This window comes from Pongo pygmaeus, chromosome 4, assembly GCF_028885625.2.
Source record: "Pongo pygmaeus isolate AG05252 chromosome 4, NHGRI_mPonPyg2-v2.0_pri, whole genome shotgun sequence".
NCBI classification, from domain to species: domain Eukaryota; kingdom Metazoa; phylum Chordata; class Mammalia; order Primates; family Hominidae; genus Pongo; species Pongo pygmaeus.
This window is the reverse complement of record NC_072377.2, coordinates 137,268,247-137,292,490: the sequence shown is the minus strand read 5'-3', so window position 1 is coordinate 137,292,490 and position 24,244 is coordinate 137,268,247. Positions and strand designations below refer to the sequence as shown.

The window sequence follows — 24,244 nt, the reverse complement described above, 5'->3', positions numbered from 1 at the left end:
CTAGGAGGCTCAGACAGAGCATTTCCTGATCAGGAAAAGGGCGTCCTAGTTATCCACTGGGCTGCATAACAAAATGCTGTTCTCTACTTTGTCTTGTGCGGCCGGGCATGGAGGCACGCAGCCGGCCTGAGAAGTTATTATTTTGGTTGTTGTCTTTGATGTGCCAAAGAAATGATGACACAGAAGCCTGGGGCCTGGCTCAGGAGCCAAAAGCTTGTTAGTGATTAGAGAGGGGATAATGGCCCCATGGAGTTTCTCATTGCATATGTAGAGCTCAGAGCTGCCAACTCTCTCTATCCTGGGACTTTGAAGACATATAGAACGCTCACCCCTGTGTGAGCACCTCAGGGAGCTGGGTGTGTGGAATGAGCCAGAGGCTTTGGGTCCACCTCTCTCTGGGGTCCAAGTTAAGTTGTCCTGCCTGAAGGCTCCTCCCCACAGAGCAGTCTGCCATGGGGCTTCCTGACTTGAGAATGGAGCCTGGCTGCAGGGTCCGTCCAGCTCACCCTCCCACCAGAGCCAGCTTACAGACCAGCCGGCCTTTGGCCCACACCAGCCCCCTGACATGTTGTATTGGGCCCTCGTGGTATTCTCAGTTTGTATTGGTTGTCAATCTTTAAAAATTACAGAATTTCACATAAAAATATAGATTTCTGGGCCAGGCATGGTGGCTCACACCTGTAATCCCAGCACTTTGGGAGGCCAACGCAGGTGGATCACCTGAGGTCAGGAGTTCAAGACCGACCTGGCCAACATAGTGAAATCCCGTCTCTACTAAAAACACAAAAATCAGCCAGGCGTGGTGGTTGTGTGCCTGTAATCCCAGCTACTGGGGAGTCTGAGGCATGAGAATTGCTTGTACCTAGGAGGCGGAGGTTACAGTGAGCTGAGATCACACCACTCCAGCCTGGGTGACAGAGCCAGACTGTGTCTCAAAAAATACATATATATATATACACACACACACACACACACACACACACACACACACACATATATATATGTATGTATGTATATATAGAGAGAGATTTTTGGATTCTCTTTAAAAATGGGAAGATTTGGCAACACTAGATCTGTGTTCCCACAGTTGGCTGGAGTTGTGGAACTGCGGCCACCATGGATTGAGCATAAGCACAGGCTCTCCAGTTCTGTGCCATTCCCACCTCTCCCCGGGAACCCCCACACTTGGCCAAGTTAGCGGCTGTCTTTCATCCAGCAGGCGGGGAGTGATGTGACTAGAAGCGTGGGTTTCACAGTCATGTTGTCTCCATTCAGATCCTGGCTTTGCTCTCCTGAGCAGTGTGGTCTTGGGCAAATTACACACTCTTCTGATGCCTCTATTGTCTCATCTGGACAATGGGGAGGCTGCTACAGCCTATGTCATGGGGCTGATGTGTGGACTAAATTAGATTAAATTAGGGTTGCGCATAGCAAGCATGCAATACATGTTAGTTATGTCTGTTGTTGTTGCCATTGTTATTAAGGTGCTGCTCCCCTTCACCTATATATGTTACCTGCCTGGCTTCTAAAGGCATTTGAGTTTAGGCTTAGCCCTCTGAGGTCAAGGATCTGATGTCCTCATCTTTTCATTGGCAGCCATCTTAGTTCCTGGCACACAGCAGACATGTCCAGTGCGTGTGTGTTGAGTGACTGAATGAATGAGTTGGAAGCCTGCTAAGGACAGGGGAGGCAATGTAGCAGAGTGGTTTGGGACAAGAGCTTGGTCTGTTCTCAGGTCCCTGCTCTGCCCTGGTTAGTTCCCTAGCTTCTGTGTGCTTCAGTTTTCTCCCCTGTAAAATGGGGATAATCATGGAGTCTGTCATCCACAGTGAGGAAGGACCAAGTGAGAGCCTGGGTGTAAATCACTTGGCTTAGTTCACACATGGTGGGCCTCAGTGAGGTGTTGGTATCATCTCAGACGTCCATTCCTTCCTTTGGTTGTGAATACTGAGATGTTTTACCTTCCACACTGTCCCTCCTTTCCTGGCTCTCCTGGCTTTCTCCCTGTTCCTCTGCATCCAAAGAGTTTTACTTTGGATCCTATGGCACTGAAGATGTTTCAGTTGCAAGTAATAGATAATACCACTCAACTAGCCTCAGCAATAAAGAGGATATGGCCAGGGGTAAGGGGAAAAGCCCAGAGATAGGGCAGACTCTGGCTCCCTCTTTTCTCTGTGATTTTCTTGGCTCTGCCATCCTGTGAGTGGACTACAGCCTTAGGCTAGCTCCCCTAATGGTCTCAAGATGGTCATAAAGGCTCAACCTGCGTCACTTGCCTGTACCTGCTCCGATCATGGCATCATGCTGATGGGCTCCCACCCTGGGAGTTGGAGCTGTGGTCTCACCCACCAAATTGCAGGGCTGGTAGCCACTGGGACACCTAATTTTATTTCTGAGTCATGGTAGCTGAGATGTGCAGGAGGTCCTTCAGGGGCTGCTGGTTCCTCCTAGGTTGTAACCCCACTCAGGTTGGTAGAGATGCCTGGGGCAGGCACCCTGGAGTGAGCAATGCAACTTAGATCACATGTCGATGCCAAATCTGTGATCAGGGAGTTGGCATTAGTGAGAGTTACCCCTCGGTAAAGCCTGGAGGTCAGATCAGTCTCCTGGGACCAGGTAACAACACTGCCTCCATCAGGGCCAGTGGCCATTCTGTGTCTGTACATGTGTGTGTGCATGCATGCTCCATAGACTCATACCCCTGACTGGTCCCCGGGGCTCCTAAACAGATATTGCCCCAGATGTGTGGCCCCTGCAATAACAGAGTGTAGCCTGGGCAACAACTTAGGGATGATGACCTCCCTGTACCCAACACTTCCACAGAGAGAGCCAAGCTGTGTGAGAGGAGGCCACTCTGCAGTTGCTGTGTGTGGATAGGTGGTTTATGTGAGACCCACCCCAACAACCCCCAGTGCTACACTTAGCCTCTGGAGCCTAGAACTGTGAGAAAGTGGGGGAAAACAGGAATGGAATGGCCTCTGCTTCTCAGTAAGTGCTCTGCGGCTGCGCGCGCGCGCGCGTGTGTGTGTGTGTGTGTGTGGTTTCCAGACACAGCTGATTTGGTGGGGTTTGGCGGCAGACTACAGGATGTTGGATTGCATCCTGATTGTGTCACCCCTTGGAAGAAGAGGATGAATAAACACATAGCCTTCTCTGCAAGCACAGCACGCCTTAAATTTTGGAGATTTTCAGTCTTGCCTGAAAAGAAAAAAGCTCTAGACCGACTGTTGTGTCCTCCATTTGATCCTCAAGCTGCCACAAGGAGGTGGACCAGAGAGTAAATAATGAAGCTCTGTGTAAGGTGGGCAGGTGCTCTGATGCCGTAGCAATTGGAGGCTGTGTTCAGTAACTTATAAATGGTAGCATCGTCCAGCATGTTGGGCATAGTAATGGGAGGGAGGGAAGAATAGAAAACCGGACCTCCCCAACCTGCAGCCAGCATCGAGAAGCTCATAGACTAGGTAGAGAATCAAGATGCATTAACAACGGATAACCAGTAGTACTAGGAAACAGGATAACTGCCAAGTGAGGGGTCTGGAACATAAGTGCTTGGGGGCCAGGTGAGAGTGGCTGCCAAGGAAAAAGTAGAGTAGCTGTAGAGCCCAGGGGAGGGGCAGAGTTTGAAAAGAGAGCTCAGAGTTACCAGCTGGGCTGGAACCAGGCCAGTGAGGAAGGCCTGGAACACCATGCTAAGGGCTTTGGACCTGACCCGGCACCTCCTAGGCTTCATTAACTACTTTTATGTGGGCACCAATGAGAGGAAACTGCCTTTGGGACCTCCTTGTCCAATTATGTTTGCAGCCCTAAGAAGATCTGGGCTTGAGGGGGGAGATTGGGACATGATGCTTTGGGGCTAGGTGACGGGGAGAAAGGGTCAGCTATAAGAAAAGAGGCTCCATTGAGAGAGAGTCATGGGAGAAAGCAGGTTTAGTGGTAGCCCTGACTTGCTTGAGGGGATGGTACAACTGTCCAGAGGGGCTATGTGGGGTCTAGGTTGCCAGCACCCACACTTGGGAGTCACTGATGCAAGGCTGCTGTGGAGAGGTAGACATCAGTTGTGGAGAAGGTTGGGTTTCAGTGCCAAGGTTCTCTGGTTGGGAGGGAAGGATGGCCAGAGGGGTTCAGGCCAAGGCAGTGGGCTGTGGCACAGGTCAGCTGCTCAGGTGCTGAGGAGATGCTTCTGTGGGGCAGGAGTCAGGGCCCCCCGTCCGTTCCTGACCCCGAGTCTGTATCCACATCTGCACAAGGGCTGCCACTGGCCCTATCTCCTGGGCTGTCCTCAGCTGGACCTGCTTCCCCACCCTGCGGCTATGGGCGGGAGAGACTCTGAATCCGCTGCCCCTTCCTCTCCTTCCTCTTTCTAGCTGTCTCAGGGCAGTGGGGCTCAGGAATGGAGGAGGCATGACTGCACAACATGGAGCTGCCTAAGGTCTGCCCTCCGGAGGGGCTGAGCCTGGGAACCTTCCCTCGGGCAGCATTTTACCCCATTCCAGGGAGTCAGAGAAACCAGCCACACAAGTTGGAGTGTGACTATGACCCTCTGCTTCGGGTCCTCGTGGTTTCTTTTTATAGAGCGGTGGGCCAGCTCCAGTGGCCCCAGCTCACTCGGGGCCTGCTGCTCAGCTCTCCGCTAAGGCCAGGCCTCCACATTCTCGCCTGGAACCTTCTGTCTAGACAACCAGGGCTGAGATGGGGGTGGAAGGGTGGCAGGAGTCAGGAGCCAGGAGCTGGGGGTCTCTAGAGAATACCACTGAGGCAGAAGGGAGGAGGCTTCAGAGTCTCAGTCCCTTTGGAACCCACCCCTGAGCCCCAATGGGGGGTTGTGTGAGTGAGGGCCGGCTCCTTTAGCAGGGTCCATGCATGAGTCCCACACATGGGTGTGTGAAGAGCAGGGGTGAACATGGAGGGCCACGAGCCCAGCTGATAGAGGAGGCCCCTCTGAGGGAGCATGCTTGTGAGGGGGTCGGACCAGACGTGGCCCTGCTTGAGTCCTGCCTCAGTGGGAGGGCCTGGGAGGACTAGGCAGGGGCAGCATCCCCCCTCTCCTAGAGCTGGCTGCAGGAACAGACACACTTTCCAATCTGGTACTCTGGGACCATCTGGGGCCTCCTGAGTAGGAAAACAGGTGGGCCCTTATGGGTAGCAGCCACAGCCCCTGGGGCCACCTATGCCAGGAGACATGGAGCCCTCAGCCCAGGCATCCCTGGGCATCCCAGGTGGAGCAAAGCTACAGAGTGGAAGGGCCTTTCTCCCTGGGGGCATCAGGCTCCCTCCGGGGGAACTTGGCCTGGAGTTGGTGCTTGGGTGTACTCAGGGTGTGTCTGAGATTTGTTGAGAATTCAGACATCGGGCGGGGCTGCTTCACTGTTTTAACTCAGATTTAGCGCCCGCCCCCACAGCTTGACCTTTCTTCCCCAGGGGGCTCATGTCTTGCTTTATTTCTCTCTTGGCAGAATGCAGAGCCAGAGCCCCGGAGCCTCTCCCTGGGCGGCCATGTGGGTTTCGACAGCCTCCCCGACCAGCTGGTCAGCAAGTCGGTCACTCAGGGCTTCAGCTTCAACATCCTCTGTGTGGGTGAGTGTCAGGGCCTGGCCTCAGAGAGAGGTTGGGTGAGAACCTCCTGGGAGAGGGGATGCTTCTGACCTCCTGTTGAGCCGCAAGGGGGCTTCCCAGGCAGAGTGAAACTTTGGGGGTGTCAGGACGAGGATTTGATTGATGTCTCTGCCAGAGTCAAGGATAGAGTTAGAGCCAGGGCCTGACACAGCATTGTCATGAAGAGTAAACCGGATCGGGCACATGAAAGTGCTTTGTAAACTGTGGGTGTTTATCACAGAGATTTAGGTTCATTTATTCATTTGTTTGTTCATTTAAAAAACTGTACTCATTTACTGCTTCCCACCCTGTGTCAAGGACGTTATGGTAAACAGCTCTGCCCCTCATCACCATATCCTATGGTAAGTGCTCCAGCACGCATGTGAACAAATACAGCCCCAAGCAGAAAGGCTCTCGGAGGTTCCCTGGGACTCCCAGAAGGGCACAAAGTGCTCTTCTGGTCCCTCTGCAGGTGCCCTTCGGGAAGCAGCCCATCCTGAGTTCCCCCAGCTAAAGCCATGTGGAGGAGCTAGGGCTGTCCGGGGCGCATGGGTTGAGCCACTGGTGGCTTTAGACCCTGGCCCTCTTGGTCCCATGACTACCCTGGTCCTGGGAGGGGTGTTGTGTAGAGCAGGTTATGTGTGAGGTGATTGGGTCTGCAGTGCTGCCTGGCTCTGCCTCTTCCCTGCTCCCTGAGGAAATACATCACACATCACACACAGCTATGTCTTCTGTCCCAGTCCACCTTTTGGCTCTTTCTTCCACAGGTTATTTCTGAGGCCACAGGAAAAGATAGTTCCTGGGGAATGGGGGTGATGAGGGATGGGGTGGGCGGCCTGCCCTTTCTCTTATCCAGGGGCCATGGATGCCTGAGCCCCGCCTGGCCTAGCCGCCAGTCAAGGACAGCCCATTTCCAGCCTGTGACACCCACTTCTTCCCCTCCTGTCCTCACTGCCCAGGGGAGACCGGCATTGGCAAATCCACACTGATGAACACACTCTTCAACACGACCTTCGAGACTGAGGAAGCCAGTCACCACGAGGCATGTGTGCGCCTGCGGCCCCAGACCTACGACCTCCAGGAGAGCAACGTGCAGCTCAAGCTGACCATTGTGGACGCCGTGGGCTTTGGGGATCAGATCAATAAGGATGAGAGGCAAGAGGCGGGAAGGGTGGCCCCACCCAGCCTCCTCCCACCCCACCTACATTGGCCCCCATACCAGTAGCCCAGCCCTCACACTGCAGGGGGCCAGGGAGGGCCTCTTGGGGAATATCTGAGGCTCTGTGGTCACCAACAGACCAGTTACTCCTTTAGGTGTCTGAAGAAGGGGTCAGCTGCCTGTATCCAGTCAGGGATCTCAGGCAGAAGCTGTTCCCAGAAATAAAAGGCCAGGGGGCAGCCTGGCTTGGCCCCAAGCCCTGAGCCCCCCAAGCCCCAAGCCCCTGATCTCAGCTGGCAGCCTCCTGGGTGATGGAGCTGTCTGTAGTTACAGGCCCATAGTTGACTACATCGATGCGCAGTTTGAAAATTATCTGCAGGAGGAGCTGAAGATCCGCCGCTCGCTCTTCGACTACCATGACACAAGGATCCACGTTTGCCTCTACTTCATCACGCCCACAGGGCACTCCCTGAAGTCTCTAGATCTAGTGACCATGAAGAAACTAGACAGCAAGGTATCCCTGTCCCCACCTGCTGTCACAGGCTCCATAGTCTTCTGCTGCGATGCGATGTGGTGGCTGCCTCATGCCTGTCCACCATGGTCCTCAGGGACCTGGTGGGGGGCTTGTGGGTGGCCCCCCATTGGCTCGGTCCTCTCTCTGTCTTGCGTCTGTCCCTCCTGCTCCAGTGGCCCCCATTGCTCTGGGCTCATTCTCCAGAGTCCTGTGCCCTGGGTCTGACCCTGAGCCCCTTGCTTGCAGCTGAATCATTCTCATTCTCAGCCTTGCTGGCCCCTCCCACTCTCGATAGTGTTTGTTCCCCTTCACTCCAGGGAACCTCCCTTCCCATCTCAGCCTCTTCTCTGCTCATTTTCTATCTCTCAATTCCTAATTTCTAGCTCCTCCTTTCACTTCCCCCTTCCTCCCTGACATAAATGTCCTTTGGCTCCTTCTGAGCCCATCAGGGAGAGGAGAGTTAAGGCCCAGAACTGGGATGTGAATGAGGGGTGGGTACTGTAGGGGTAGAGAAGGGAGGCAGCTTCATGGGAAGGACTGGAAGGGCTGTGCATCTTGAAGGGCATGTGGCCCCACATCCCTTGTCAGCTCTCACGTGACTGCCCTCCCATCTCAGGAGTTCATTTTTATTGTGAAAAACAGGATAGCCTGGGCCTGGGAGATTTTGGGATCTTCTTATGGCTACTGCTGATGGGTCCTTTTACCTGCTTAGTAGGGAGCACAGCCCCCCACCACTCCTTCTGTCAGGCCCCAGGCCAATTAAGACCTTCAAAGGATTCTGGGTCAAAGCTGGGTATGCCTAGGGGGACCAGTTTTGGGGCTGGATGGCAATTTTGGGGAACCAGGGCTGTAAGAAGCACTGCAGCCAATTGTTGAAACTCATCAGAATGGCCACAGGTGGCTGGGTTTGCACTATGGCTGCCCGTGGGAGTGGCTCCATCTCTCTGGCCTCCTTCCCCCTGCCCAGGGATATGGCCTGGGCATGGCTATCCATATCCTGGGCATGGCATGGGAACCATTGCTCAAAAGAGCCAACCAGCCTGCTGTCCCCTCCCCTGATCCTGGCAGGTGAACATTATTCCCATCATCGCCAAGGCTGACACCATCTCCAAGAGCGAGCTCCATAAGTTCAAGATCAAGATCATGGGCGAGTTGGTCAGCAACGGGGTCCAGATCTACCAGTTTCCCACGGATGACGAGGCTGTTGCAGAGATTAACGCAGTCATGAATGTGAGCGTTGGGCGAGGGCCTCAGGGCCCTGGGGCCAGAGGGCGAGGAGCCGGCACAGATCTGACACAGCCCCAGGAGACTCTTGTTCCCCAGGATTCCAGCCTTAGCTTCTCCAGGACAGAAGGGTGGGCATCTGGAGCTGGCCAGTCCTACATCTGTGGGCAGGGGACAGGAGGAATCTGATAGTGGGCCTACACCGAGGACCCCAGGTTTGGGTGTCATAAGATCTGGACTCATGGAGGAGCCTGCAAATGGAAGGAGTTGAGCAGGCTTAAGGGTTTGGGAACCTGGAAGGGAGCCAGGCTCACAGGTCCTTTCAGGGAGCTCTAATGGCCCCTGGGAGGCCCGAGTGCTGAAAGAACAGCCTGGAGAATCAGGAGCACCAGGGAGGGGGTTGAGGGTTCAGCCCACTCCCCTGTTTGGAGTTCTGGGACATTTCTCCAGAAGAGAGCCAGGAAGTAAGCATCTGGCCCTGGAGCCTTTGTTCAGGTCTGGCTGCCCCTCCCTAGGACCCAGGGGCAGGGAGGGAGAGTCTGCCATTAGTCTGTGTCAGCTCAGGGCTTACGCATACCCGGGCCCCTTTCCAGGCACATCTGCCCTTTGCCGTGGTGGGCAGCACCGAGGAGGTGAAGGTGGGGAACAAGCTGGTCCGAGCACGGCAGTACCCCTGGGGAGTGGTGCAGGGTGAGTGTGGACGGGAAGTGCATCCTGGGGGTAGAACTGAGTTCCCTGGCCTGCCCTGCTGCCTGTAGTACCCTGTGCTGTTTCCTCCTCATGCCCACCTGCGTGCCCACCCTGACTCTGGAGTGTGCCCGCCTGCATGCCTGCCTGATACCCCACCGGCCCTCTGCTTTCAGTGGAGAATGAGAATCACTGCGACTTCGTGAAGCTGCGGGAGATGTTGATCCGGGTGAACATGGAAGACCTCCGCGAGCAGACCCACAGCCGGCACTACGAGCTCTACCGGCGCTGCAAGTTGGAGGAGATGGGCTTTCAGGACAGCGATGGTGACAGCCAGCCCTTCAGGTGACAGCCTGAGCCAGAGTGAGCCTGTCTTCACAGCTGTGGCCAGATACCACCCTGGCATCTGTTCCCTGAGGGACCCCAGCATCCTCTTACCCCTCGTGCCCACATGATCCTACTTCTCTGGCTCTGCCCTGCCCTACCCCATTCCGTCATAATCCCATCCTTGGCCTCTCTTCTCTGGGTCTCCACAGCCTACAAGAGACATACGAGGCCAAGAGGAAGGAGTTCCTGAGTGAGCTGCAGAGGAAGGAGGAAGAGATGAGGCAGATGTTTGTCAACAAAGTGAAGGAGACAGAGCTGGAGCTGAAGGAGAAGGAAAGGGAGGTATGTACCAGGCTGGGGGCTGGGATGGGGAAGCTGAGGGAGGGAAGGCCTGGCTGAGGGTAGAGGTGGGGGTGCCTTCCTGGCCCAGGCTCAAGCCCTCCTCTTGCTCCCTGCATCTTCTGCCCCCTTTCTGATGCCAGCTCCATGAGAAGTTTGAGCACCTGAAGCGGGTCCACCAGGAGGAGAAGCGCAAGGTGGAGGAAAAGCGCCAGGAACTGGAGGAGGAGACCCATGCCTTCAATCGCCGGAAGGCTGCGGTGGAGGCCCTGCAGTCGCAGGCCTTGCACGCCACCTCGCAGCAGCCCCTGAGGAAGGACAAGGACAAGAAGAAGTAGGTGGCAGGCCGCGCCTGTGCTGGCTCCTCTTGCTCCTGTGGGCTTTTGCTTTCGTTCTTGTCCCTCACCTCCCTTCTCGCTCTCTTGCTCGCCCTCTCTTACCCCTTTCCTGTTTGGTTTTCCCTCATCTTCAGTGGCTCTCCCCCCAGCTTTCTTGGTTGCCTTTCTTTTTCTTTCACTAGTGATCCAGCGTCTCGCCATCTGGATTGCTCTGATACTCATGCGGTCTCGCTTGCATAGGCAATCTTGTGCTCCCCCTCCCTCTCCCTTCTCCCTTCTCCCTTTTTCTCTCCTTCTCTTCCCCCTTCCTCCTCTTCCCCCAACTTTCTTACTCACCCATTTGCTCTCCCATAGCCCCCTTGGCAGCTGTGGCCCTGCTGCAGCGTGGTGAAGGTGGGGCTGCATGGGCGAGGAGCAGCCTGGAGAGGGCGAAGCTGCAGGGCTCTGGGAATGCTGGGAATGGTCTTTCAGGCCAGGGGAGGGACAGGACCTGGGAATGTCAGCATCTCCAGCCAGATTCCAAAAGCCGTGGTGGTTTCTGCTTGGACAGCTGTGGCGCATCCCTTCTCAGTCTGTGGGGCAGTGGTATGGAGCCTGTATTGGCTGGCAGGTGGTGATGGAGAACTGCGGGCACTCGCGCCAGCCAACACTGGCCTCCTGGAGACTGTGGTCACCACACAGCTGTTCTGAAGGGCCCTCAGGGCTGAAGGGAGGAAAGCAGCTTCCCACAGGGGCTCTGTGGGTTCTTTTGGGGAGAGGAGCTGCCCCTCAAGTAGAGGCTGGAGTTGTTCCTGCAGAGTGGAGAGAGGAGAGAAAGACTGGATGGCAGGGAGGCCTTTCCCAGCACCAGGAGTGCAGTCAACGGAGTAGTCAGGTGGGGACAACTCTGAGTCACTTCTCCCTGGCGATCTTCATAGCCTGTTTCCACACCCTTAGCTGGAGTCCAGATGTCCTGGCTTCTGGGGCTCACCCTCGCCCACCCACCTCATTCACAGCCATGCCATGTCACACTGTGGGGATCCCATCCATCCCTGCTTCTCCCTGCCCCGGCCTATCTTGGGTACCATCCTTCTCTTGCCAACCTAGGAACTAAGCAGGTGAACCCATCCTGGCCATCATACTCGGGATCCATTTCCTCCTGGGATATTTGAGGATGTGTATGCCCAGGCCCTTCCCTCCTTGGTGGCAATGGAGCCTAGCCATTAGGGCCATGAAGTGCATAGTTAGCTGTGGCCCTGGGCTGTTGCTTCTGGTGTTAGCCCTGCCCCCACCCCACCCCCAATATGGCATTTCCTGACCACATGTGCACACACATGTGCACGCACACTGTCTTTCTCTCCTGTCCGATCTCACATACACAGTCTCAGGCACATATCTGCCAGCACACAGTACACACATGCACAGAGGCACACAAACACATACCAAGGGAAAAAAAAACTCAAAGGGCTTCTTGCTGGGGGAAACAGGGGGACAGAACCAGGCATTTCAGAACTGGTTGCCAAGTCTCACTCCTAAGGTCTGTCCTCTGCCTCAGGACAGACCCTCATCCTTTTTGTAGTCTCTCTCATCCCGATACCCAGTGGCCCCACCCCAGCTGACAGTGCTGGGGCAGATGTGCCCCTGCCTGTCCCCAGGGAGGACCCCAGCCCCACACTCCCCTCAGCCATGAATTTCCCCTCTGCTCTGCGTTTGCCTCCAGCCCCGCTCCCACACCCATCTTTTGGCTTGGCGAGCGTGGGGGCTCTGCGAGTTGGAACCTGTGTAGATTTCAAGCTGGCAACTCAGAAATCGGGATTTTCCTGGGAGGGGGCGGGAGTCTGTGACCCAGGTGCTGGCACCCAAAGTGACTTTGCCCTGCTTCCTGCCATCTTGTTAAAGAAAAGGTAGCCAGGATTCCCTAGGAAATAAGTTGTGGAGAAACCACTCAGCAACTGCAGACAGGGGTCTGTGGCCAGTTCAGGGTCTGAGGGCCGGTGAAGGTGGGTGCAGGCAGGCCGAAAGGACACCAGCACAGCCCTCGGGGTGGAGGCGTATCACTAGTGTCTGGTCTCCCTGCTTTTCCCATGTGGCCTGGGCGCCATGATACATTCTCCAGGCCTGGGCCTGGAAAACAGGTCTTTCCTGGTTTCTGGACCTGCTAGAAAGCTTCAGTCAGTTTGGTCCCTGGGAGAGAAAACGCTCTTCCCATGACGGCTCTGTGGAGGCCAGGAACGGGGTAGGTGGGGTGACTGGGAGTGCGCCTTCCTGCCGCCCTGGTCAAGGGACTCGTGTGAGTCGGGAGTGCATTTTTGGAATGGGGGCAGGGGTGTTTTTCATGACCATTTATTTGAGTGGTTTTGATTGGTTATGCATACTCTTTAAATTTGAATCCAAATTTTTTGCAAAATTACTTCCCAATCAGATCTTGACCCTTAGCCTGGGACGCCACAAACAAGTGAATTCTCTGCTTTGCTCGTCACAAATGCCAAACTGACTGCCCTTTCACGGTGTCCATCTTGCTGTCTTTTGCTTCTGTTTGATTTGGTCTGCATATCTTTTAATGTGTCTGTTTTTGTTTTGTTTGTTTTATTTTTATTTTTCAGTTAACGCGCGCACAGACTTACATGTCAAGAGTGGACTTTAGACTTTCATGTGTTAAGTTGCTTGAGTTACACCTTGTGACCCTTCTCCCATAACATGGTGTGAGGACGGACTGGGAGCCGGTACAGACTCCAGTGTTTACAACCTTGCTTTCCCCCAACCGACCCTGGCCCCAGGCTGCCCCAGGCCTGGCGGGCCACCCCTCTCTATGCAAACACATAAAAGCCATGAATGCTGGAATCCAAAACTGACGAGGTTTATTTTTTTCAGAGCCAGTGGCTGGTCTTCCATTTACAGTGTCACTATTCCCTGACGGAGCTGTTATGTGCCGCTCTAGCGAAGGCCCCATCCGGGATGCTAGGCCTAATTGTTCAGCGTGGAGATGGCAACTCACGTGGTGCCCTAGGTGCAGCTGCGTGGTCTGGTATACATGCTGCAAAATTCACCCAGTTCCCCTCATTTTAATTTTTCTAACCTAGAGCTTAATTTTAATAACTTTAAAACACTTCTAAATATTTATTTTGGCACCAGCGTCAAGACAAATAATATCCTCTCCCATTATTTTCATAAGTAACACAGATTCCCTGATTTTTAAAAACTAAAAATACAGCTAAACCTTTCTTATGTATAAAGTACGCCTATCATATACAGGGAGAGGTGGGTAATAAACTTCCTGTAATGACGGTGTTTGGCATTTCTTTATGGATGGAATTGGAACATGAACAAGACCATGTCCAGCGTTTTTACTGTGAATGTAAATGGAACAGCAGCCCAAAGCTGTTGTCTGTGCCCCAGAGGTGCTACCTGTAAACAGGGACCAACTCCATGTGTGTATGTTAAGTGTTTGACTCCAATTAAGATTCCCAAGCGAATCCTGCATATTCCAAATGCAAAGAGTACTCAGTGGGAAAAAGGTTGTTACCTCAAAGTCATTGCTTCTTTCCTGGCTGGGTCACAGGGTGAAGAGATGAAGGTGTCTGATGTATATAGACAATTAGGGAAAAATGAGCGGCAAAGGAGCTTTCCCCTTCAGCTGCACTCTAAAGGGGAACATTTTAAGGAAGTACTAGAGCTTTGATTCTTCTATTCTCCTGTTGGTTTACAAGCCACCAAGAATGTCAGTGTTGAGAATATGGCCTGGTAAAATGGGAGGTGGAAAATGACTAGATGAAAGGAAGGGTAGTTTTAATGTTGAAGCACCATGCTGGGCACTGGAGCTACCCAGAGGAATGCACAACGCTCCCCTCAAGGAGCTCACAGTCTAGCGTACTCCCTGGCTGGAAGCCTCAGGAAGACGTGCTAATTTATTGTGGAATTGGTAGTTTGCTTTTCATGCCCCTGTCTTCCTTCTCATGACCATTTCCCCCTTTCTGTCTGGCTTGCATTATTGATTTCCAGGACCAAGTCCTGGCTTCCTCCTGCCTTCCTGAGATGATGTTCTGCTCAGGGAGAGGCAGAGGGGTGAGCTGTGTGTGTCCACTGAGGCACGGCCAGGAAGAGGCAGCCTTTACCTGTGAGGGGCTCCATGCTCCAGCAGCAGAGCACGTTCTAGTGACAATTCAAGTTTTTATGCTATGACCAGGGGTGGATCTAAATTTTATGGGGCTGAAAGCTTGAATTATTTAGAAAGACTTCTTTAAGAAAAACAATGTTAATATAAAATTAGGTACAGGGTCTTGGAAGGGGCTCTGAAGATTAAGCTTCCTTAGTGTCACAATAAGTCCACATCTGGTTGCAATTGAAAACTGATGCTTCAGTGAGGGTATCTAAAAAGGTAAACTGGCATATCCGGGGCAAATGTGGGCTGCCAGTGGCCCATCTCTAGGGTAATTTTATGTCTGAAAGTGTATGCAGTTGGGTCAGAGCATGACCTTTAAGATAGCCTCTCTCAGCTAACATATTTATGAAGATGTGGCCTGGTGACCCAGCAGGTTCATTGGATACATAAGAAATGAGAATTCCTGGTTCATAGGCCAACCTAGGACTCTGGAGTATGCAGATTTGGCCATTCGTCCATTGTGGCCTGCGGGTTGCACCCCGGGTATACTGAAAGGCCATACTCGTGGCTGGCTGCCTGTGGGCCTAAGCCTTCCCAGGATCTTCGGGGACACTTGACAGACTTGCATTTTCTGGTCTGAGCTGCCTCCACAGGTCCCTCTAGCAAGCCTCACTGCACCTCTCCCCTGCTGTTTGTGTTTGGAATTTTGTTTTCTTTAGCTGAGACCAAATTAAACCTTGGTGCATAAAGTGAGCTTAAAACTTGCCACTGTTTAGTAAGTTAGCCCCCATAGAATGTGACCCTGTCTGCAGAGTCTCATTTACCCCTCTTTTTCTCATTGTCATTTGTTGGCGTTATTAGGGCTGTCTTACAGGATCATGTTGGCATTTACTATCATGTCTTTCATAAACCATGTTTGTTTGAGGTAGAAGAATCACCATATAATTTGTTGCCCGAACTGGGACTATTGAGAAAGGGGATGCTATTAATTACACCAGATCAAAAGGCATAAACCAGACCTGTCCCAGGCCAATGTGGAAATATGGTCTTTCTAGTTGTGGGTACCCTGATCTAGGTGGTTTTTAATTGTGCATACTGACTGCATATATGTTTGTGTATGTCTAAATGTGGGCTCCCTGTTAAGTGGGGCTCATGGATACGAGGCCCGAGGAAGTGTGGCTTGCTAGTCTGTTACGTTAACATGCTTCTCTAAAATTGCTTCACGTGTTAATTCATTTACTCCTGCATTCATTGACTGTTTTTTTCTTTTCCATTCACTTTGTACTTATTTTTTTCATTAAATTTTGCATTTATTTTGAGTTTTTGTGGTGTCTTTTTTGGGCAGTAGCTTTTCTGATTTAACGAGTTTCCTGAGCCCATTAATTTGCTACAGCTGTGGTAAAATACAGCTTGTCTGTTCTTTGAATTTTGTGGAGGTTGATCTACTTCTGTAGGAATTGTTTTAATGGGAAACCCTGCTACAGGCATCTGTGAAAGGCTCTTGGATAGGTGGGGGATGGAGGGAAGAGTCACAGGAAGGTAAAGGGGCAGCCTGTGGTCCACGAATCTTTATTGGTTAACTGGGTGCAGGACATGAGAAAAGGGGCACCTGCCCTCAAGGAGTGTTCCTCCTTAGCAAAAAGGCTTGCCATGGGACTACTAATATTCAAGTGCCAGGACTGCTCGGAACCACATTACATGCATTAACTCCTCTAATCCTCATCCTAATCCTATGATTAGGGACCATTCATCCCCATTTTATAGCTGAAGCACAGAGGTTTAAGTAATTACCCAAGGTTACATGGCAAGTAACTGGAGAAGTTGAGATTTGAACGCTGGTAGTCTGTACCCTTAATTCCTGAGCTACACCTGCTCCTTGGCATCTCAATGGAATGATGGAAGAGTAGTGGAAGTGTGGCTAGTGTTAAAGTACACAGCCTGATGGTGTGGGCTGGTGGACCTGAGACTGTTTTTTAGAGGTAGAAAGCCCTAGGGGACAGGCAAAAGTGGCTGAGGAAGAGCAGGCTGGTGAAAAGAAGTGAAAAAAAGTACGTGGGTTTCTTTTTTAAGGAGCTTTCTCCATTGAGCACTAACTAGGTAGATTTGGGAAGACCAAAATGAGAAAATGGGGACCCCTGCAGGGAGAGTGGTATGAACACATCCCTAATGCAGGCATAGCTCAGCTCTACTTGTGGGAAGGCAGGCAGCAGGGAGGCAAAGTATTCACCAAGCTTTGAAGGACAGAGACTCTCCAGGAAGCCAGGGGGAGGAGGGCCTCCTAGGTGGTAGAAACATCATCAAATGACTTGGCTCATTCATTTCAGGAAAGTACTGTTTGGACAAGTTTAGGACAGGTCTATGATGCTCCCCCTGCCCTGTTCCTCCCTGAGCCCACCTACCTTTCTTTCTGCCATAGCATCTGCCTCTGAGCTTTTTCCATCTCCATTTTCTTCAGCCTCATTCCTTCACCAATCCCTGCCTTTCTATAGGTGGGGTCAAAAGGAAAATGGATTGTATCCATATTTCTCCCTGAGAAATGTTTCCCAATCTCTGAGTTGAGGTGGGATAGGAGTTCCTAATGTCAGAAAAGAATATTAGAGGGAAGTAGGATGGGACCTGGGGCCCCACGGCAAGCTTGAAAAGCACATAAGATTTTTAAAAATCCACAAGTGGGACTTTGACAATACAAAAGTGAGCTTCCCTATAGAAGAGTTCTATCATTTATAGAAAGCCAGAGCAGAAGGTTGTCTCTTACCCCAGTCCTAGGACTCACATGTCTACCCTCTGCCTTCTCCAAGAGGTTGAGTTGGATCAGCTCTCGGAATCTAGCTCACATCCATAGCCACCTAGTTAAGCAGCAGATGTCTTCCAGCAGTTCCCCCAAAGCCTGGGATGCCCAAACTGGTATGGGCCCTCAGGATGTCCTCCTGCCTCATGCACTGTGGTCCCACTTACACTGGAAGGAAGGAGGCAGAGGGCACTCACGGCCACCACTGGAAGCTGTGAGCAGCATGGCCTCAGCATCTCCATCTGTAAAATGGGTTCTGGACTAGAGGAGAGTTCTCGATATGACCTAGGAGATAGTGTTCCAAATGTATCTGACTCTCGTAAGGCTAAATGCATGGTAGCTCAAAATAAGACTCATACAGGATCGGAAGCAATTAAAGTTTAATTTTAACAAAAGCGCCAACAAGCAAAAGCGTGTCAAGAAAAAATACAGATGTATACTAACTCTATAATATAGACAATTGTAGTATATCTGGCCCTTGACCACTTTGCACCTAGTAAATCTTTCCCCTCCCACCCCATGGCTTAGCACATTTACACAAACACACCAAAAAAAAAAAAAAAAACCGTAGTTCACAGTGGAAGACTTCACAAACCACCTCTGAATGTGTGGCTCAGTCATTCATGCCCCCAACACAACTTACACAGCCCCAGCTGGCATCTTTGTCAGCTGCACTCCCCTGCTTAGAGAATGGCTCTGTGGTAGCACAGCATGAGAGAGGCAGCTGGCTCCTCCTCCTGGCAACACTGTGGTTGGAGCAGGCTTGGCCTCAGAACCTGCTCATCCCAACAGAAAGCATTCAGAGCTGTGCCTCCCATCACAGGTGTTAGCCTGTAATACCCATTCATTAGCACAAAATCCCTCTAGTTAAACTAATAACTGAAACCACTTTGCTTAAGAGTAACAAAGGAAAGATATGCCTAAAGCTTGCTCAAGTTACATTAAACAAAGCATACTTTATAATCCAGTCCTTGTAAAGGGAAGACGTAAGTCATGGCCATGGTTGGGTAAATGTGTCTGCAGAGACTGTCCCATGTGAGGAGTGGCAGGCAGGGTAGTTGGGACTGGAAGCACCACATATGTGTTTGGGATAAGCCTGGGAAGTTGGAAGGACCTGGCCAGCTCTGGCAGGTAGAGCAGCAAGAACTGGTCAGAACTAGCCCCAGCCCTTCAGCCCTGAGCCAGGCCTGCCTCTTGGTTTCATATTCCAGCACTCCCAGGGGCCAGTGCCAACCCTTGCTGGAGAAGGAAGGTAAAACAAGCTGCCATTTGAACATTCATTCATACTCCCTGGCTTCAGGCCCAGAGGAGAAAAAGGGAAGACAGGGTCATGGTCTGTCAGACCACCCTGACCTCTACTGACCCCAGCCTGCCTTTCCCCTCTCCCCTTTATTTTTTTTCCAAGGGCTCAGTTGGGAACTTTTCCTCAGTTGCTCTTCCAGAGCCACCTTCCCTTTTTACAGGATTCATAACAAGCCAAAGAACTCATGGTAGTCCAAGCAAGGAGGTTTCACATTATGCTCTGAAAGCCCCGGGGTGGAGGCAGAGGGGCTAGTTGGCAGGTGACACAAAGTTGTCTGTGCAGGACGATGACTGAAAACTTCTCAGTTGCTGTGTTACAAGTTCCTTGCAGCAGCTGTACTGCATATCACCAACCTGTATTAGAATAGAGTGGCCATCTTCAAGCAGAACCATCATACATTCTAAGAAATTGGCAATTGAGTGCCAAAATGTTAGCATGAAGCAAGTTCAGGAAGGTCCAACCACCCAGCTAAGGACCACTAATCCTACCATCTCAGGGACATCCATTTCCAGCCTCAGTAAAGTTGTCATTAGTCTAACTACGCATTCCATCCTAACCTATCTGTTCTGAGGGATTCTGACACACCCCTCTCCTCCTCGTGCCCCCACAATGCTTGCCTCATGGTACCCCTGTACCTGGTACCACACACTCGTACAAAGGAGAGGTGAAGGAGTTTAGAATTTATGCTCCCCAGTATTAAGCTCAGGGTTGCTTCCTCCTAAGCCAGACATACCCCTGACCCCCCACAGTCCTCTTGGCTACAAGGGCTCCCATTGAGATAAAGATTCTCTCACTCTCAGAGACCACCCCCATTGGTCCAGTGAAGGGAACACATGTCCCATCTCAAGTGCATAGAGCATGACCAAGTGTGGAAAGCCTAGCCTTTGGGCAGACTCTTTCCAGGGTTATGGCCAGAACATTTTCCAGAGGCTACAAGGGCAAAGGGTACCCCTTTGGGGTCAGGGTACATCAGCTAATGGGACAAAACACAGAGCCTGGTCTGGGGCAAAGTTGATGTCTACCTGTGCTTTCTTTAGCAGATCAGATATAGGAGCACACCAGCCGGGCATGAGCCTCTCCAGCTCTAAGGTGATGATGACCAAGGCCAGTGTGGAGCCCTTGAACTGCAGCAGCTGGTGGCCCGCCATACAGTGCTGCAGCTGCCTGGTCAGGGATGCGACGTGGAGGGAAGGATTCCTCTGAGGCAGCAGCTCCAACACATGGGGCCAGCTCAGGACCACCAGGGCATGGAACTGGAGACCATGGTTTTTAATGTTAGAACAGAAAACCCCATACTTTTCATATATCAATGACCAAAAGTGCAAACAATTTAAATTTCCATCAGGGAACATCAAATGTTGCCCAACCCTTTTCATTCCTATCCATGGCTCCGTAAGGGGCTTGAGGCCTAATGCCCATCCTGTGGCCAAGCTAAGCTTCCACTCCGAGACAAAAAAAAAAAGAGTCTGCTTTGTGACATCATCGTTATGAGCAGAAAGTACCTAGATGACAATGTTTCCATTCTGAAAAATAGAAACATACTATTCAAGACCAAGGTAGCAGAAAAGTTACTTGTATCTGCTTATCATAAGAAGAAACTCTGCAACTTGGCAACAGTGGCCAGTTTAAATAATGAAACAGCCTTTAGTAATTTAATCTTCATGCTTCATAACAAACCAAAAGCCCATGAGATTTCCACATTGCATAATTTTGCCTTACTAACAGAATCATATCCTTAAGGATGACCATCATTCCCCCCAACTAAAACAAATACAAACTAATGTATGATATTTTTTTAAGTGCCAGATCAATATGGTCTAAAGCTTCAATAAGGATTGTGTGTAGGTGAATAAAGACAGCTAAGTGAATGTGTGTAAAGTGTAGCAAAAGCAGACAGATATTTATGTACAGTATTCATAGAATGGAAAGTTAAATATTTTTGCAGTGTGTATTTAAAAGAGAAACTCACCATACTAGTGCCGTCTAAAAATCTTTGTAAAGTTAATTTAATGTCCTTTAGAAGTGGGAGTCTGGTGGAACTGTGTTGGATTGAAGATACCTTTTCACTCTTCCGTATGTCATGAGCCTTGTGGGTCACCTCACTGTGGTGCATGTGCAAGGGCGTGTTCACGCCTGTGCTTTGCCGTCCTATGTTGTAAACAGCTGTTCCAAAGGCACAAACGAGTTTAGGGTAGACTCTGTAAACACCTCCTTACTCACTATAGTCAAGAAGTCCAGCGGCGTCCCAATATAGAGGTCCCAGTGCAGTCTGTCCAGAATAGCCAGCTCCATCCTCAGCAGCTCATTCGGGGAATAGTCAGAGCCATAGTGCTTTGTGAAGTCTTTTACTTGTGGAATAAACTGTAAAAAGAAAATAAAGAGGCCAAAGCCCTACGTCATGTCATAGTAGCTTTTGTTTTCTTATCCATGGGGACTGGGCATTCATGACCTTAGTGGAGTTGTCTTCCTGTGGCCTGCCACAGAAAATGCTTCTGAAAGAAATACTAAACCAGATCTTGGCTATCTGTCAAATCCTCAGGTAGTTATGTAGTGAACATCACATGGTCCCCCTCTGAAACCAGGTATTGATCCCCCAGCTGCATGCTAGCTCATACCCAAAGGTGCTTTGGAGACTGGGGCTGTGCCATCTCCCCTGTTCAGCTGCAAGAACTCGCCCCAAGCTTTCCAGGAGCCATGGGTTCTGCCTATCCCTATTCCTGATCCCTACCATGGGTACTGGGCATAGAGAAAAAAACTATGCTTTTGAGCTTCCTAGTCTGTACCAGACACATTGATAAAACCTCCTGTGGGTTTTTCAGCATCGCAACTGCAAACACATTTCCTTCAACCTTGATTGAAGGTGGTTCAGTTCTGGAAAAACTATGGCTTTTCCCACAGAGGGACTAATGAGGCTTGTCTGTGAGTAAACATTCAAGTATCAAGTACATTAAAGGCTTGATCCTGTGTTTTTAGATAAACAGAAGTATTACTATAACCTCCAGAAAAAGAGTCACTTGATTTTTAGCTGGACAAAAGCAACTTGGGCATTAATTCTATTCTAATAAACAGGAGTTTAAAACATTTTTATTGAAGGTTTGGAACTGGACACACAACTTCTTCCCTGCCTCCTCAGACCCAGAGATCAGCTAAGGGTGACCCCTGTGGCAATGGCAATGATTTCACCATCCCCAAACTGGGAGAAGTTGGAGGGAGGTAGGAAAGTTTGGAAAGGGTATTAGGAGATGATCTCCTCCTGAACAGATGCCACAGTGAAATTTAGCCATCCAGCCATGCCTGAAGCGCTCCTGGGCCCCTTGTACTTTACCCCCAGCACATGGCCCTCCTGTCCCTCTCGGGTCCCAGAGTTCCCAAGGACCAGCTTCATTGACACAGCCAAGTCCTCAAGTCTAAAGCAGCTTTCTTAGACATAATTGCTTGGGGTGGATGTTAAGTCACATGGACTGGGAGGCCTTTTTCCTTGCTCAACAGCAGATGACCCTGTTTAGAGAGAGGTAGCATCTGGCATCAACCAGTGAGGCCAGATGTATCTGTCAAGAGTTCAGGTCTCTAGGTTTGGTGGGCCAGGACAGTTCAGCTGCTCTACTTGTTCATTTGTGGGGTCTCAAAGCCTGACAAGCCGATGGAAGGGATAGCAGAGATGCCGGCAAGTTGGTGACTTTTCCAAAACATCCACCATACCTAAGGGCACAGACTTATCAGGACACTGGAGTCCTCCAATGTTACACCCCTATACCTCAAGTGCAGCCCAGTGTGGACTTCCAAGGATGCATACCTCCTCTTCTTCATTAACTTTTGCAGCAAGCCTCAAGGAAGTAATTGTGGCGCAATGCAGGTATTTCTCTTTTACCTGCAGTATGGAACAAACACATTTGAGCAGAATATGAATGCCAGAAACAAACCGAAAAGCATCTGTGTTTGTTTTCTTTTATATACTTTTTTGACATGGAGTCTCACTCTGTTGCCCAGGCTGGAGTGCAGTGGCATGATCTTGGCTCACTGCAACCTCCACCCCCTGATTTTGAGTGATTCTCCTGCCACAGCCTCTTGAGTAGCTAGGACTATAGGCACGGGCCACCACGCCTGGCTAATTTTTGTATTTTTAGTAGAGACAGGGTTTCACCATGTTGGCCAGGATGGTCTCCAACTCCTGACCTCAGGTGATCCATACCCCTTGGCCTCCCAAAGTGCTGAGATTACAGGCGTGAGCCATTGCGCCCAGCCGTTTGTTTTAATAAGCTTTTTTTTCCCATTTTTAAAAGGCTCAATTTCTCCACAAGACAGAGTGTTAGTGCCGTTTTTAGATCTGACCAATGAAGATGCTCCTGATTTCAGAACTGCAGATGACTGGGCAGTATTCCTTCATTTCGGGACTGACTGGAGGTGGGAAATATGGCACCTTCTCAGGGAAGCCAGTCTCATCCTAGCCTCAAGCTGCCCTCGACAGGTCGAGACAAGCACATCCTACCTCATTACACAGGAAGCCCTTTCCCAGCTAGGTCCTCTCACTCTCCCCAAGTCCAATCCTGATGACCACATGACCCTGAGACAGCCAGTGTAGGATGTGGAGAGGTTCCAACACCAGCTCTTCCACTCGGAGCAAGTTAGTTTATACACCTTGGTTCGAGCATCTGGAACCCCTCACCTCTCAAGCAGGAATGGAGAGCAAAGGTTAGTTACTTCTCTCATCATCTGCCACCGTCCCTCAGAGGCCTCCCTACCTTCACTGAAATCAGGAGGCGGCCGAAGATGGTGAGGGCCAGGTTAAAAGTGGACTGGGAGAAGTAAAAGGTGTTCTGAAGCCGCAGGAGCCACAGCACGACTTCCTGGAAGGCGTCGCAGATTTCATCCTGCTAGGAAGAAGAGCAGGTGGGGCGAGGAAGGTCGCTAGCGGCCACTCCTGGTCCCCCATCAGCAGGAGCCTCCTGCTTAAGGTGCCGGGGGGGCAGTGAGAAGTCCCTTTCCCTGCATGCCCGCTGGAAGTAAACGCCCCCCTGGCGCAGCGGCTCACCCATCACCCCCACCCCTCGCGCCCGCTTTTCGTCGTAGGCTGAGTTCCTTGATTCAAACAGGCCCTCTTCCGAAGGCCCTGCTAGCAAGACGCCCTCCTAGAGAGAAGCTGATGGATCCAGCCTCGTGCCTCTCGTGAGGGGCCCCACCTGGGGAAGGGCCCGGCCTCCAGGTGCAGAACACCCGAGCGCGGGTGCAGGTGGAGGCCACACCCGCCTGCAGTGCACGCGCGAGGAGGACCACGCGGCAGGGACGGGTACCTGGGGTTTGCCGCCCAGCCACAGGCGCGCCTCGCGGTCCTGGGCCAGCTGCAAGTGGCAGAGCAGCCGGCGCTGGTCCAGGTCGCCTTCCAGGTTGCGCGGCTTGCGGGACCGCGGAGCCCGCCGCGGAGCTTGCTCTGGGGCGGCGGCGGGGACCGGGTCTGCGGTTCTCCCGGCCGGCGCCGTACCGCGCCGGGGCCGCAGGGGGACTGCTGCGGACGCCGCGTGGAGGGAGGCCGCTCCGGGCTGGCGGGTCCCAGGGCACCTGCTCCGGTTGCTCGGGGGCAGAGGGGCCTCCCCCGGAGACGGCGGGAGAGGAACGCCCGGGGCTGCTTCCTCCAGACCGGCGCCGGGACGCCCGCGTGGGCTCTGGACGGCGCTGACCTCTGAGCTCGACGGCTGCGGCGGGAGCTGAGCGCCCGAGGCCATGTCGTGAGCGGGATCCTAAGTCTGAGTCGCCGCTTAACCCGGCATTTTATAACCCCGCGCCCGGAACACTGCAGCCTGGGGCGCCGCCGGGGGAGGTGGGGAGGCGGGCTCGGCGGGCCCCACCCACACCGCTCGCGGTGGAGCTACCCCTGGCGCTCCGGGCCGCGCCTCCTGGGCA

General features: G+C 52.0%; 2 protein-coding genes across 7 annotated transcripts in view; one reads left to right on the top strand and one right to left on the bottom strand.

The window, feature by feature from the left end:
- The window catches only part of SEPTIN8 (septin 8), a 27,005-nt gene extending 6,262 nt beyond the window's left edge, over nt 1-20,743 (top strand). The window contains exons 2-10 of one of the 6 annotated variants that reach the window (XM_054487391.2): nt 5,454-5,574; nt 6,552-6,747; nt 7,085-7,265; nt 8,334-8,495; nt 9,083-9,179; nt 9,353-9,521; nt 9,713-9,845; nt 9,986-10,176; nt 19,390-20,743. In XM_054487391.2, the coding sequence (XP_054343366.1) occupies nt 5,454-5,574; nt 6,552-6,747; nt 7,085-7,265; nt 8,334-8,495; nt 9,083-9,179; nt 9,353-9,521; nt 9,713-9,845; nt 9,986-10,176; nt 19,390-19,552 (1,413 nt within the window). In that variant the 3' untranslated portion in view covers nt 19,553-20,743. Of the gene's footprint in view, nt 1-5,453; nt 5,575-6,551; nt 6,748-7,078; nt 7,266-8,333; nt 8,496-9,082; nt 9,180-9,352; nt 9,522-9,712; nt 9,846-9,985; nt 10,177-12,762; nt 15,578-19,386 lie in introns of those variants that run through there. The other 5 variants (XM_054487390.2, XM_054487389.2, XM_054487388.2 and 2 more) reach the window with 5 other exon arrangements.
- On the bottom strand, nt 20,498-24,124 carry CCNI2 (cyclin I family member 2). Its single transcript, XM_054487396.2, has 4 exons — nt 23,638-24,124; nt 23,089-23,220; nt 22,143-22,217; nt 20,498-20,710 (listed from the first exon to the last, which is right to left on the bottom strand). Exons 1-4 carry the CDS (start codon nt 24,064-24,066, stop codon nt 20,498-20,500), a joined length of 849 nt encoding a protein of 282 aa, XP_054343371.1. The 5' UTR covers nt 24,067-24,124.
- Nucleotides 24,125-24,244: the final 120 nt, after the last annotated feature.

Excerpts from the sequence above, each read along its gene's own strand:
- CCNI2 (XM_054487396.2), bottom strand. The coding sequence starts at position 24,066 with ATGGCCTCGGGCGCTCAGCTCCCGCCGCAGCCGTCGAGCTCAGAGGTC. Across the intron at positions 23,221-23,637 it reads GGCTGGGCGGCAAACCCCAG|CAGGATGAAATCTGCGACGC; the intron begins GTACCCGTCCCT and ends TCTTCTTCCTAG. Across the intron at positions 20,711-22,142 it reads AAGTTAATGAAGAAGAGGAG|TTTATTCCACAAGTAAAAGA; the intron begins GTATGCATCCTT and ends TTCTTTTTACAG.